The sequence below is a fragment of the Meleagris gallopavo genome, chromosome 1 (assembly GCF_905368555.1).
Source record: "Meleagris gallopavo chromosome 1, MGAL_WU_HG_1.1, whole genome shotgun sequence".
In the NCBI taxonomy this organism is placed as follows: Eukaryota; Metazoa; Chordata; class Aves; order Galliformes; family Phasianidae; genus Meleagris; species Meleagris gallopavo.
In genome coordinates, this window is record NC_139404.1 from 78,268,794 (window position 1) to 78,284,182 (window position 15,389).

General features: G+C 37.3%; 1 protein-coding gene across 11 annotated transcripts in view; it reads right to left on the bottom strand.

Moving 5' to 3' along the window:
• The window catches only part of STXBP5L (syntaxin binding protein 5L), a 185,036-nt gene that overhangs the window by 110,390 nt on the left and 59,257 nt on the right, over positions 1-15,389 (bottom strand). For all 11 annotated transcript variants that reach the window (XM_085236681.1, XM_085236673.1, XM_085236662.1 and 8 more), the window contains exons 3-4: positions 13,034-13,115; positions 11,039-11,139 (exon numbers count right to left, since the gene is read on the bottom strand). In XM_085236681.1, the coding sequence (XP_085092807.1) occupies positions 11,039-11,139; positions 13,034-13,115 (183 nt within the window). The remainder of the gene's footprint in view (positions 1-11,038; positions 11,140-13,033; positions 13,116-15,389) is intronic.

Here is a 15,389-nt window from a genome sequence, read left to right on the forward strand (position 1 = left end):
GAAACACAGCCCCCTGCGCTGGTAGACAGGGATGAGGAACAGAATAGGCCCTGCATAATCCATGATGAGATGGTTTTGGACTTGCTCTGAAAACTGGACACTCACAAGTCTATGGGGCCAGATGGATTGCACCCTAGAGTGCTGAGGGAGCTGGCAGATGTGGTTGCCAAGCCACTCTCCATCATTCTTCGACAGTCCTGGCTAACTGGGGATGTTCCAGAGGACTGAAGACTGGCAAATGTGATACACATTTTCAAAAACGGCTGGAAAGATGATCCTGGTAGCTACAGACCTATCAGTCTCACGTTGGTGCCACGAAAGGTCATGGAATGGATAATCTCAGGAGCTGTCATGGATCAACTAAAAGCCAAGCAGGGGATCAGGAAAAAGGGAAAGGGACCTTGGGGTACTGATAGACAGTTGGCTGAATTATGAGCCAGCAGTGTGACCAGATGGCCAAGAAGGCCAATGGCATCCTGGCTTGTATCAGGAATGGAGTGGTGAGCAGGACTACGGAAGTAATCCTGCCCCTGTACTCAGCACTGGTGAGGCCTCACCTCGAGTACTGAGTTCACTTTTGGGCACCTCAATACAGAAAGGACATCGAGGTGCCGGAGCAGGTCCAAAGAAGGGCAACGAGGCTTGTGAAGGGCTTGGAGAATGTGCCCTATGAGAAGAGACTGAAAAAACTGGGGCTGTTTAGTCTGGGGAACAGGAGGCTGAGGGGAAACCTTACTGTTCTCTTCAAATACCTGAAAGGTGCTTACAGTGAGAGTGGGGTTGGTCTCTTCTCACTGGTGACACAGGTGACAGGACGAGGGAAAACAGCCTCAAGTTGCACCAGTGGAAGTTTAGGTAGGATACCAGGAAAAACTTCTTTACAGAAAGGGTTGTTAAGCACTGGAATAGGCTCCCCAGGGAGGAGGTTGAGTCACCATCCCTGGATGTGTTTAAAAACCGTTTGGATGTGGTGCTCAGGGACACAATTTGGCAGAGGGTTGTTAGAGTTACGATAGTATGGTTAGGTTGTGGTTGGACTTGGTGATCTTTAAGGTCTCTTCCAACCTGAGCTATTTTACGATTAATAAACATGAAATAGAAAAATATTTGTCAAATTTACGACCATGCTTAATTATCAGTTTTCCCAAGTTCTTGATGGATGCATTTAAAAATGAAGATTTATATTTAAATAAAAAAATAAATAATATAACATAATAAATGTCTTTGCTGTTTTTTGACTAGTTATTGCAAACAATTACTATGCGCTGTGCTAATATTTTTATTACATATATTAAAGTCTCATTAAAATAGAACCTTAAAGTAGTGAGCCATGTAAAAATAGATCTTAAACATCTTAAACATCCCTAATTGCCTTCAGAGACGTTGTTTATTAAGCAGGTACAAAAGCAGCTGCTGAGACATATTTTACTTATGAACATTTTTATTCAGAAGGACACTCAACAGCACTGATAGGATCCCAGTGGAAAAATTACTTTGGGGAAAGTCTGTGAAGGCCTTCGTTAAAAAAAGAACAGAAATTCTTAAATTCAAGGTTGGACCTGGATAAAAACAGTTTTTTTTTAATACTCAGTCCTCTCTGTTGCTGTGACTGCATTATTACTACTTGAGATTACCCAAATATACTTAAGAGGATACATAAATGAAGGCTTTGAGTTCAAAAAGATACACTTTGTAAAGTTATAGTAAAATATGATAGGTTAGTTCACCTAAGGTAGGCTATCCAGAATATTCCAATTAAATTTCTTTGGAGCAAAAAAAAAGATTAGAAAAAGAAATTATAGGATATTTAGTATGTATCAATTTAAAAAAAGCATTTATTTATTTATTTATTTATTTTAAACCCACTACTATAAAACTCTATTTTGGATAGATTGATTTTGTGGAAAATCAGATATCTTATCGGCCACGTGAGAGATTCTCAAGGATTAGTTTTACGGCTGACCTTGTAATTTCATACATGATTTTGGTACCAATAGTAAAAAGTTCTCCCAGGAGAGAACATTAAAATGGAAGGACAATCTGCAGAAGCATAGAACAAAAAATGCAGATGTAAATTCAAAATGCAAAGGGCAAGGCTTCTTTGTGAAAAAAAATTCATTTTACAATTGGAACTCAAGATGTGGAAGTGTCAGAAAAAGATTATCTCAATTTCCTGTCCTATTTTGCTTCTACTCTTGAAGGACTGCAGACAAGATAGCACATTCCCAGTTAGTTAGATACACATCAGTGAAAGAATGCAATGAGTGTATTAGTCAGACACTAATAAGATGAAGCCATCTAACAGGAATACATGAGAGCTGCTCCAAAAGTAATGCCTCCTATCTTATTATGCTGGCCCATGATGCCAGAGGCAGTCGGTGGTATGGCAGTAGAGGTTGAACCTTCTCACCAATATTCTATTACGTGTTATTGTTATGTGACAGATGCAGAGGGGCAGTCTGACAGAATGGTGCTGACATGGAAGTGTGTACAAAGCAAAGGTGTGTAGTTCAGCTCCTCCATGAAGAAAAAAAAATGGCAACCATTGACGATGACTGACACTTGTTGAGTGTTTATGGAGAGCAAACAGTGGATGTCAGCACAGGGAGGTGATGGATGGTATGTTTCAGCAGTGGCAACTGCAATGTGAACGAGAAGACATGTTCTGGACAGCCACACACAGCTCTAACACCACAAAATAGAAAAGCTCATCCACGCAAATCTGCTAATGGTGGTGATTATGTTGTAAAATAATGTTTTTTAGCTGAGAATTTGCTCTATCAGAAAGTGTTATTGTGTTTTTTGTATCTGTTGTAGATTCCATCAAAATAAATAGGAGGCATTACTTTCAGAGTGACCTACATATTGTGGTATGAATCAGCAAATATGCTTCTGCAGAGATTACAAAGAAAATGGTACTGTCAACATCCATAACACATTTCTAGATCCTATCTGAAGTATTTCCTTTTCTAATCATCAGGTCAGTAAGAACTGATACGAGAAGAAAGACCTAAGAAAAGAAAAGGGAATGGAGACACAAATTTATAAAAGAGAAAAACAACAAGTACACATGAAAAACAGGTCATGAAGGGACGTGAATGAGCTGTTTTGTAGGGATACAAAGAAGAGAGAGAAAATACTTAAAATGCAGAATAGCATAGTTACTAGAATAATAGAATAAATTGGTACAAAGTGGCCACAAAATTTAGTTTGGAAACTAGAATATTTCTTTCCATCAGAGGGATAAAATTAGTGTAGGACAATAAGAGGAACAGTGAACTTAAGCTTGAAGAGTTGCATACAAGTATAGTGATCCTGCCTGGGAGACTGTTGTAGGTGAATCACTGACTCCTTCACCTAAGAGCTAACCTGAGTGGCACAGGCAATGATGTTCTGGACTTCAGATACAAACCTTATGGCTGCAGCATAAACTCAGCCAGCTCGTGGCAAGAGAGTAGCCTGCAAGCAGCTCCTACTCAGTACCAGTGATTGCACCTCCTGTATGGCCTTGCCTATAGTGCAAGCAATGCAGCAGGAAGTTCTCATATAAACTTCCTTTGTTTGATAGTAAAACTGATTAACACAGTTATTATTTTGTAAGGAAATCCTATAATAGCCTGAATGATCAAACTGGGATAATCTTTTGTATGAATAGGGTCTATGCAACAAGTTGTGGGCTGATCAAGAGGTTGGTTTAATGCTGTGCAAACTGGAGCTCCCAACATCTAAAGGGAGATTATCTGTGCTATTCTACCCTTTAGTACTAGCTATCATTTTAAATGATACTTACAGCATCTCAATGCCTTTCTTACTGGAGTCCCAAGGGACCAGCAACTCTTGGTGCAAAACAGAATCAGTCTGAGTTACATAAAAGGAGATATGTGACTGGTCTGGCATGCAATTGCAGGAAACTATACCAAAGGGTATCCCTTCAGCTACAGAACCCTAAAAGACTCACAGATTAGGGAAAATATGGGTCTGCTATTAAATGAAGTGGGTGCTTTGGTAAAACGGAATGCTGAGAAGGCGGAGATTCTGACTGCCTTCTTTGCTGCAGTCTTAATGCTGAAACTAGCTCTCATGAACCACAGACCCCAGAAGTAAGAAAGAGAGGAGAAAGCAAGGCTTCCTGTTGGTCAAGGAGGATCTGGTCAGAGAGCGTTCAGCCAAAATCAATGCACACAAATCTATGGGCCCCAATGGGATATACCCGCATGTGCTGAATGAACTGACAGAGATGTCTGCTGAACTGCTCTCTACTATTTTTGAAAGCTCTTGGTGAATGAGTGATGTGCCTGTAGACTGGAGGACAGCCATTGTCACTCCAGTCCTCAAAGGGGGCAAGAAGGAGGATCCGGAAAACTACAGGCCAGTCACTCTCACCTCCATTCCTGGGAAGGTGATAGAACAACTTGTTCTGTATACCCTTCCCAAGCACTGAGAAAAGAAGGTTATCAGGACTAGTCAATGTGGATTCTCAAAGGAGGAATCCTTAACCAACATGGTAGTCTTCTATGATGTCATCACTGGCTGGGGAGAGTAGTGAATGTTGTGTACCTTGAGTTCAGCAAGGTGTTTGACACCATCTCCCACAATATCTTTGTTATGAAACTTAGAGTGGGATAAATGAGTGCATGCTGAGGTGGACTGACAACTGGCTGACTGGCAGAGCTCAGAGGGTTGTCATCAGCAGCGCAGAGTCTGGTTGGAGGCCTGTAATTAACAGTGTTTCCCAGAGGTTAATGCTGGGTCTAGTCTTGTTCAATATCTTCATTAATGACCTGGACAGAGGGACAGAAGGGACAGAGTCCACCCTCAGCTGATCAAGTTTGCTGATGATACAAAGCTAGGAGGAGAGGCTGACACACCAGAAGGCTGTGCTACCATTCGACAAGACCTGGACAGACTGGAGAGTTGGGCAGGGAGGAACCTGATGAGGTTTAACAAGAGCAAGTGTAGAGTCTTGCACATGGGGAGGAATAACCACATGGATCAGTATGGGGTAGGGGATGACCTAGTGGAGGTGAGTTCTGCAGAGAAGGACCTGGGGGTCTTGGTGGACAACAGGTTGGCTGTGAGCCAGCAATGTGCCCTTGGGGCCAAGAAGGCCAATGGTATCCTGGAGTGCATTAAAAAGAGAGTGGCCAGCAGGTCGAGGGTGGTGATCCTACCCTTCTACTCTGCCCTGGTGAGGCCACATTTAGAATACTGTGTCTAGTTCTGGTCTTCCCAGTTCAGAAAAAAACAGGGATTTCCTAGAAGGAGTCCAGCAGAAGGCCACAATGATGGAATATCTCCCAAGGAAAGGCTGAGTAACCTGGGCCTGCTGAGGCTTGGGAAAAGAAGACTAAGAGGGGATCTGATAAATGTTTATGAATATCTAAAGGGAGATGGGAGGCAAATGGATGAGGCCAGGCTCTTCTCCATAATACAGCGATAGGACAAGGAGTAATGGCCTAACATTTAAACAAAGTTCCATTCTAACATACGGAAGAACTTCTTCACAGTAAAGGTCATGGAACACTGGAACACTGCTTGCCCCGAGAGGTTGTAGAATCTCCTGCTATGGAGATATTCAAGACCCATCTGGACATATACCTATGCAACCTATGGTAGGGTACCACCTTAAGGCAGGAGGTTGGACTTAATGATCTTTTGAGGTCCATTCCAACCCCTGCATTTCTGTGACTCTATGGTATTTAGCATCTACTAAAAAGGAAAACTTGGGTATTGCATTATTTTTCATTCTGCTTTTGAGGAATGTCGTAACTTCACAAATCTGTTCAATCAAAATTGATGACTATTGGTATAAGCAAACTAATCTATGTTTTATATTTTAGCCCTTTGCTGATTGTTCAGCATAAGAGAAGAAGAAATAATCTTTGAAGTTTAGGTTTTTGCAGTTACGAAAAGTTCATCACTCTGTGTATCTTCCTCCCATGAAGCAATTCAATAGGCAGTTTATGTATTATACCCTGCCATGTAGATTTTCAAGCATAATAGATATTTTTCAAGCTCTCATCTTCAATCTACCTTAATTACAATTTCAAAAAACAGTTCTTGAACTGCTAAAGAAACTATTCAATTTTTGCACTGTCTTGATAAATAGTATGCTGATCTGCAACAGTTTCTCTCTCACAGATAACATCTCAAATTATCACTTAACTGTGATCAACTTCTACATACTAATTTATTAAACATCCTTCATCACTAAAACAAGCATAAAAATAATAGTAGATATGAATTGTGGCATGAATTGCTTCTGGAATTTTGCCTAAGAAATTTTTATGATGACAGTAACATAAGGATAATTGTGTGATCAAATAAATAGACCAATTCTGGTCATTATAAGTTTTTCCCATGATGAGGTGTGAGGAAGTGTCATAATGGTGGTAACATTGTCATAAGACTGGCAAAGACTAGACATTCATGGAACATCTTCAGTGTTAGTACCTACTTTCGGCTGCTAGAGCAGATTTTGTAGCTCATTCTAACAATACACTGAATTATATTCCAAATAAGAGGTATGTATGTACAAAGAGTATACTCCCTCATAGGAATATAGGAATATTCTGATGATCTCGTGCATCATACGTTTATCTTAAAAACTCATTATAAGTACAAATATAGTAGAAAGGCCAGATTAAGATGCTTGGGATTGTTAAAACATGTCAAAGAGGTCAGTTTTTCTTGAAATAGACATGCCAATCAACAGCTTGTAGACAACATTGCTTATTGATAGCACTGAGCATCATTCAGAAGTGACAAGCACTGATGCGGAACTACGCTATGGACATTTTGTAAAAGCTTCTTCAAGATGTGGAAGCAAATGCCAATTAACATCACCGCTTTTTTTGTGTTCCTCGTTTTTTTCTGTCCTCATCCTAAGGAAGTTTAAATCCTGTCTACCATTTTACACTGAGAGACCACTTGGGAAAAGTTTGTATGATGAAATATTGCTTTCCACTTGAATTTTGTCATTCTTTTAAACAGCATCACATCATGTAATTAGAATTTTTTGTGCAATTAGAATGTTTGTGTTATGGAGTGGCTGTGTAACTTCACTGAACCTATTAACTGTTATCATGTTTGATGACAGACCTCTGATTAATTTGCAATTATAGAATATTAACCAGGGAGCTCTTCTATAAGAGGAATTCAATTCCTTGAATTGCTGATGACACAGAATCTAAGTCCCTAACACACAAGTAAACGGATTTGCGTAGCACAGAGACTGCACAGCCCATCATCACTATTAATTTAGTAGCCTCCTGCTGTCCTTTTGACGAGGCAAGTAGCACAGGATACAAGACCCTGCAATGATACAGCAAGAGTCCTGCTGCTATCAGAAAAGAATACAGACCAATGAAAAAAAAGTCACTTGATCCAAAGATATCTCTGTCTTTTCTCTTTGATTCCAAGCACCCCTTTATCACCTTGTTCAAATACTGTAAAATCTCAGATGTAGGAGTCAGGATTCTAAATAGCAGTAAGTTAAAGCTGACAAAACAATTGTTAAGTCATCCACTTAAGAGGCTCCCCTTCCACTGTGCCAAAATAGGCTTAACACATTGGAAAGTATTACAGGCCATAGCCCCAAACCAGTTACACAGGCTCCTGGTGATTTCCCTCTAGGAAGGGAAGCATCAATGCATAGTGCATGAAGATAGATTTAAAGATCCAACAGAACATTTACAATGTGTTCGTGTACAGTGAGTACATTGTGTCAGTGTACAAACTGACAGTGCTGTCAGCTCACTTGTAACATGCCAATCAACACTGGCTAAAATAAGAAAAGAATGGAAGACTACCCCCAGTGTCAGCCACAAAATAACTCAGCTAGCTCAGCTTCAGAATAACAGGAGATGAACCATGTTTCTAAGAGAAACAACAAATGAAAGCCTATATGACCTGAAACCCATACTTCAAAAAATTATGACCACGGAAATTTGAGTTGCACTAAGTACATATATGAACTGTATATTCTCGGCTATACTTGCTAAAGCTTGCTGCTCTGACTATTTAAAAAGAAGAAACAAAAAGTCCACTACAGTTTTTAGTTGTTATAGCTCAATCCTAATGTTATCCATCAAGAGTCTTACTTGTGCTTCCTATTTATGCATAGAATCACAAATTGTGTATTATCAATGATATGCTACTATCAAGCATGTTTCTTAGTAACAGTTTTATCATTACAGTTACTGGAATGGGACAAAGCACTGAAACATAGTGGCTATGTTTATTTGAAGATTCTTCATGCTTCATATTACATTCCAACTATAGCAGGAGAAATATGACAAGCTTGTATTTTGATACAAGGCAAAAACATATCAAATGCTAAGAAGTCCAGCAGGTTACATGATTGAACAAAAAATATCAGCTCATTCATTGGGTTAATAACTTAAAACAAGAAAAAATAAATATTCTCTCATCAGTATTGTTCTTGATTCAATATGAATCTTAACTCCCTTTAGCCTCCCCTGCAAAAGTAGAGGAAAGGATGAAAGAGGAAAAAAAAAAAAAGGTATCTGTTCCAACAGCAAAGATGACACATTTTTCTGAGACAGATCTTTGAAACTCCTGAAGAAAATCAATTTTGATCTTTCTGCTTTGTCAGGCTCCCAAATTCCCCTTACATCCATTTTGCTGCAAATTTCTCATAGCTAACAACCATTATTTGCTCTTTCTCTGACTATCACGTAATTCCTATCTTCTGAACTCTAATAAAAAAAAAATACCCATAGAAAAAAAACATGGGAGCTCTTTTTTAGACTGAACTCCATTAGACATTTATACAGAGAAACGCTAAAAATTAATGAGAGGGTTAATTATGGTTTTGGCATTACTTTTTCTTTATACTTGCCTAGAGGCTTATGCTGAATTTTATATAGGAAACGTAATCAAGTGTAGAAAATTGAAGACACAAGATTGGTTATGTAAAATTTATTTATATCTATGTTAAAAGAAAATGTAGTAAAACTGAAGAGATTTCATTCTGGAATCAAGTGCCTGAACACAGAAAACTAAAAAATTATAGCAGTGTTACAGAGCCCTCAGAAGTGAAGAACTACCCACAGAATAATTTCTTCATACTTGTTGAAAGTTCTACTGTAATTTAAAACGGGATTTACTTATTTGATAGCATTACATAGCACTTTATCTGGATATTTGCCTCACAGTCTTTAATGTGCTAATAAAGTGATTTAAATGGCAGTGATTGTACCAGTAATTTAACATATGCATAGAAGAACTAATAAGTATATATTTAATCACAACTTACTACATTTTGACAAAAGGAAATATAACAAGCTGTGCATTTGTTACAGATAGCTGTACTCCCAGATCCTTTTAAGCCTCAGCTCAAAAATGCTTTTTAAATAAAAAAGTAAATATAATATTTAGTTTCATTCAAGTTTTTCCAGCATTTCAAATAACTTGTTTCCAAATATTATGTCCAGTGTTTTAGGCTGGGCATAGAGACAGAAGCAAGAGAAAGTTTCGGTAAATATAAAGAGGAATGTTTTGCTCCAAGCACAGCCCAAATATGTGTCTTTGTTTCATTCAAAAATTCTGATACGATTATAATCATGCTAGTCTAAGAAATGACAGGCAAAAAGCTGAACAGACACTGCATTCTTCTAAATATTGATACATTAGGTTGTATGAAAGACTGTTGGCTGGAAGAACCAGACCATGATATACCAGGATACAGAATTTAGACTTATCAACAAATTGTGAATGATTTATGTACTTGGTGAGAGTACTAAGATTGAAATATTTCAACATAAGTAAGATGACAACTATAATTTTTCTCATCCTCTCTCATCCAGTTCCAAATCACTTGATATACTTCTGTTTATGATTATGGAATCTTCACAATCAGGATATTGCATTTTCTTTCTTACCAATAAATAAATAAATTTTAAAAATCTGCAATTTAATTAAATTAATTCAATGACAATGTGATATATATTGGAATAAAAAACAACAAATAAAAAGAATTTATTTATCTTTCTATAAGAATTTTCAGATTTGTTGCAGCTAAAGCTTTGATGAGACTGTTTCTCCGCAGTCTTGGTAAAGCACTGACATCTTTCACCAGTGCAAAAGCAAATACATTAATACCTAAAAAAGAAGCTGCTGTATCTGAAGAAACACTGAATGCATATATTGAGAGAACTACAGCATCACTTAAACTTCCATTCAAAACCATGTTATGCACTATAGCTATGTTTTCAAACTCAAAAACAAACATCCCAAAGATGAAGAATGGAATAACTACCTCCCTCAGAATAGCCCTGCTACATTTATTCACTGAAACACGTTCTTCTGAATAGTAACCGAATTTCCTTACAGAAACGCAGAATTTTTTCTTAATATTAATACAAAAATAGCATTCTGTCTCCATAATACTGTAGCAAGTTTTATTTGAGTGACTAAATATAGATTAAAGTACTCCGCTTCTGTTTGTCTGAGTTTGAAAATAACAATCACTCATTTAATCTATTTTCAGCAAAGTTTTTACAATTTGGTACTGATAAAGCAAAATTTAGAAAAGGAGACTCTGATTCACTTGTCAATTATGTAGTTTCATAAATTCACAATTGATTTCTGCTAAAATTACAGTATTTTATAAAAACAAAATGCTTCAGGTAGAGAAAAAAAAAATCCTGTGTTGCAGTCAGTTAAGGTACTCTGCCTAGTACTGACCAACAGGTCAGCCTCAAAGGATCACAATGCTTTGTGTCTGGTCTTCAACCATACCACTGCTCACACCAGTTCATGTAAATAGAAGGTCAAATGAAAAACATCTGACAAAAGAATAGCTACACTTTGTCTAGTTCTGAGAAGGCTGTAGAAAGAGAAAGCAAAGGTTTTGTTCTATGAAAACAAGGTTCAAACAACGGAAGAAAAAAATTTCAAGACAACATTATGCCTTCCTTTAGAAAGACAAACTATCAAATGTATTATTAAAAATCTGGAAAATAAGTGTGTTTTTTTAAAAACAATATTTTTATTTTGTCTTATGTAGTCTTACCGTTCTCTGTTAAATTTCAGAGAATGTAGGATAGCTGGTCGTTTCTGTCTGAGATTCCACAAATGAAGCGTATCATCTGCACATGCACTGACCAAAGCACCCTAGAACAGACACAAAATACGGCCCATGTCACTCTTCTATGGGGTCTGTCTTATTCTCAAGTTATTCTCACTGTTAAAATGATCTCTCTGTACAAAACAGTACAATTTATGAGAAATACTTGCTTCCTTCTGTAAGAATATAAATTAAAATTCCATCAATTTAAAATACAAATTCAAGCTTTTAAACAAAGCTATATACGCAAACTCCCACAAATTTCCATGCACACATAGAGATTAATGAAAAGAAGGACAGCCAGTGCATATTTTAAAAGGTATAACTAAAGGAAAAAGGGACATACAAAGAAATGACAGTGCCAAGTACAATAAAGTAGCCATATGAAGACAACATGAAGTTCACAACTGGAACTGTGAAAAGATGCAGGTAAGAGAACATAGGGACAGGTAGCAAAAGGACAGGACAAAAGAGATGTAGACAAAAGGATGGTGTCTTTGCTACAGATCAGAAATACTCCGAAGTCTGGTTCTGCTTCTGATCCCCAAGAACCATACCATACAACAGCAAAGCCATGTGAAAATGTCTGTTGAGGCAGGTATCTGCTGCTGCATCAGTGGGGTTACTATAGTTACATGTCAAATCAGGTCTGATAGAAAGGCTCAATCCCTACGTGCTCCTATGGCATAGAGGAACTGGACGTTTAGCCCATAGTAGACAATGCTTTATCTTGGCAAAGGGGGAGGACGTGACTGAACACTCAGATAATACCAACTACAATGGTCTGATAAGACATAAAGTTCTCTTCTTGCATCTCAGATTTCCTTCCTAATCCTAGCAACTGTTTCTTTCAATGCTGACATGTGCAAATGCAACTTATGCAAGAAAGACTTCTCTAACACAATATAATCCATGCTTTGTCATCTCCCGAAGAGTTTGGACCAATGACAGAGACTGAATCTCCACCGCAGAAATCAAAATCACAGTATCACAGAATTGTAGGGGTTGGTTACAGTTCTTGCTGGTCACAAAGGACCACATCATTCAAATACTGGCTCCTTTTTTCCCCAACACTTTTCCAACCCTTTTATAAAGAACTATTTCTGAAGTTCAGTCTTCATTCGTTACTTTCAGTGGTTCAAGCACTTTTCCAAACAAGCTCAGAACAACAATGCTTCAGAGATTTAAAAAATAAACCAACAAAACATCCAAACCCAAACCCTTTAATTGAGAAGCTCTAATAGCTTTGAGGATTTGAAATTGTCAAAAGTGTTTTCATACATTAGGGAAGAAAAATAATGAAAACTGAACTAAGACTATCTTATAATTTTGTCAAGTTATGAGATTCTGAAAACAGTCTTCTGAGTAGATTTATAGCTCAGCAAGTCTTCTTGAGCATTACTATCTCCAGAGACCTTCTGCAAGAGCAAGTTATAGTTTCGTACTGTTTCTTTACATCATCTGGACTTGATTTTGACAAACCATGTAGAAAGGCTAAGCATGCTCATTTGATTGATGATCCCTGCAGCTGCTCTTTTTTACTGCAAATAGTAGCATATCCACAACTATTGGGCTTTTAGATAATTACCATCAATATTTTTCCACACAAAAAAGTAAGTCATTTATTAACTGCTATTTGAAACAGAGCTGTGTAGCATATTCAGTAATTGAATGGATTTTACATCTATCTGCAAACATTCATGTATTGACTACCTTTTGTTTATTACTTTATAGTGATGTAAATAAACATTATAGTTTTCCTGGCATGCAGTCGCAAGAATAGTCTTCTAAAAGTCTGCATGATGAACGTCCTCTGGATGTATGCCACTTACTTGTTGGCACAATTTGTCAACAGGAAAAGTTGTATCTCTGAATTACAATACACCAATTGCCTTATTCAACTAAACATACAGAGAAGAATCCAAGTAAATATAGACTTACCTCATTGATTAAGAACTGGAGCTGTAGAACTGCAGCACCACTTTCATGTTGGCAGTAGCAATCAACACCAGGCCTACCCAATCTGTTGTCATCAAAGTCAAGGATTCTAACATTTCTGTTATCACCAGAAGACAGGAAAAAAAAAAAGGAATTATCAATTAATCTCTAATTAACCTTTAATTAACCTCAATTCTTCTTGCATTCTGTAAAACGAAAGAATTCAAGCTGACTTCCCACTGCTCTAATTAAAGTATCAACACCATCAGTCAGAAACATTTGCAATTGTGAGTGATTTGCTACTGCCTGTTCTTTTTCCTCTGAGGAAAAAAAAGCACAAATTACAAAAATTCAGCAGGATGCCTCTTCAGTTTCTAGAACACCTAACTGGTTCATACAACACATGAATGTATCAGTTTTTTGTACTTATGAAAACAATATTTAGTTAATAATTTAGAACTAAAGTCATTGCAGTTCTGTAGCAGGCTTTCTTTTTTGAATCTGAGAAAAAGCTTTTTACAATTAGTCATTTCACACTTACGTAAAAAGTTCACATACAACTATTGCTCTGTCTCATCAACACAGTACAATACAGTGCTACACAGAGATAACCACGTCCAGCTCAGAACTACATTGCCTAGACCAATTCTTAGCCCAGGTAAAACCACAGTGGCAACTTAACTGGGTTACTTAGAATTAACACTGATGTATTCCTTTGCAGAAACATCTTGTTGCCCAGATATATCGCAGATGTAGTTTTCTATCTGTTCTCTTTGGATCTTTTCCTTTGAGCACTAAATTAAAATCTCCCTAAGTTAGATTATAGCATTTCCAGTCAGAGTCAGAGAGTTGAATGATAAATTGCTGTTCCAGAAAATTACCAGACAGTAAGTAAAACAAAAGAGGAATATGAAACATGATCTTATTAATAATATTGTCATATGAAAAAGGTGAAACATTTCCATATGCATTGATGACAGCAAGCATTATGAAATAAATAGAAAAAGAGATTTTACAAGATAAGGCTTATCTTGTTATATATGATCAGATCATAAAATCCTGCACAAAAAATGTCAATGATCTACCAATACTGAATGCAGAGGTCAGAACAGAATGATCTTTACTTTCCCTTTCAAAAATGAAGAAACTTGCAGTGGACTATTCTGAAATGAGGTACAAAGATGTAAACTCTATAGACTAGTAAATTAGAGAGCTAAAACTTTAAGATATCAACAAATTCCTTTTTCAGTCTTTACAGAAGCATTTTAATTGGAAACATCTGACCTGGAAAGACTCGAGTTCTACTCTGTTCTTTCCCAAATGGTCTACTAGAAAACTGTAAGGAAAAGAGCATATGAGGGCTGCTCCAAAGGAACGCCTCTTATTTTATTATGTTGGCCCACAAAGTCAGAGGTGGATGTTGGCAGTATGGAAGTCAAGGTTGAACCTTCTTGACAATATTCCATTATTCTTTGTTACCAGATGTCAGATGGCAGCAGAGGGGCAGCCTGACAAAATGGCATCTGACATAGAAGTGCATATGAAACAAAACTTTGTCACAGAATTCCTCCAAGTGGAAAAATGGCACCCACTGACATTCATCGATTCTTGCTGAATGTTTCTGGAGGCAGTGAAGAGTGGGTGGTGCGTTTCAGCAGTGGCAGTAGCAACAGTGGGTCATCTCCACTGGAGCAGATTTTTATGAGTGCAGCATGCAGGCTTTTGTTCATCGCTGGAGAAAATGCTTAACTAATGGTGGTGACTACGTTGAAAAAAGAGTGTTTTGTAGCTGAGAACTTGATCTATAAAGTAGTGTGATTGGGGTCTTTGTATCTGTTGCAATTTTCATGGACAGTAAGAACAGAGAAATAAACTAAGTTACTCTGTATGCCACTAATTCTGAAACTGCAGTTCTGAGCAAAATCACAACCATTAAAACAGCATGAAGCAGCATATCTTTTAAACAACCTGTTTTAAATGAATAATAAAGATATATAGTAGTCTATTATACATTCTAAGGGTTGATAGTAATTCCTCCATCCATTTTGAATTCTCTGTAGTACTCGTTTTTTATATTCTCTGTAATGGAAAAGGTATTAATACTACTGCCAAAACAAACCAACCAACAGACCAATCATCCAAAAAAGAGAACAAAAATTCCTTTGTGGATTTCAAACTGAGTGGAAATTTTCATCCAGTGGGAGCTGGATCTAGATGATTTTTAAGTCTCTTCCAGCTTGAACTTCTGCATCATTCTATGACTTCAACTTAAGCATTATATGCAATATAAATCCATGACAGTAGCTAATGATTGTCCTTAATGAAAATTATGCTGGTATTGCCCCGAGTAAGCAGCTAT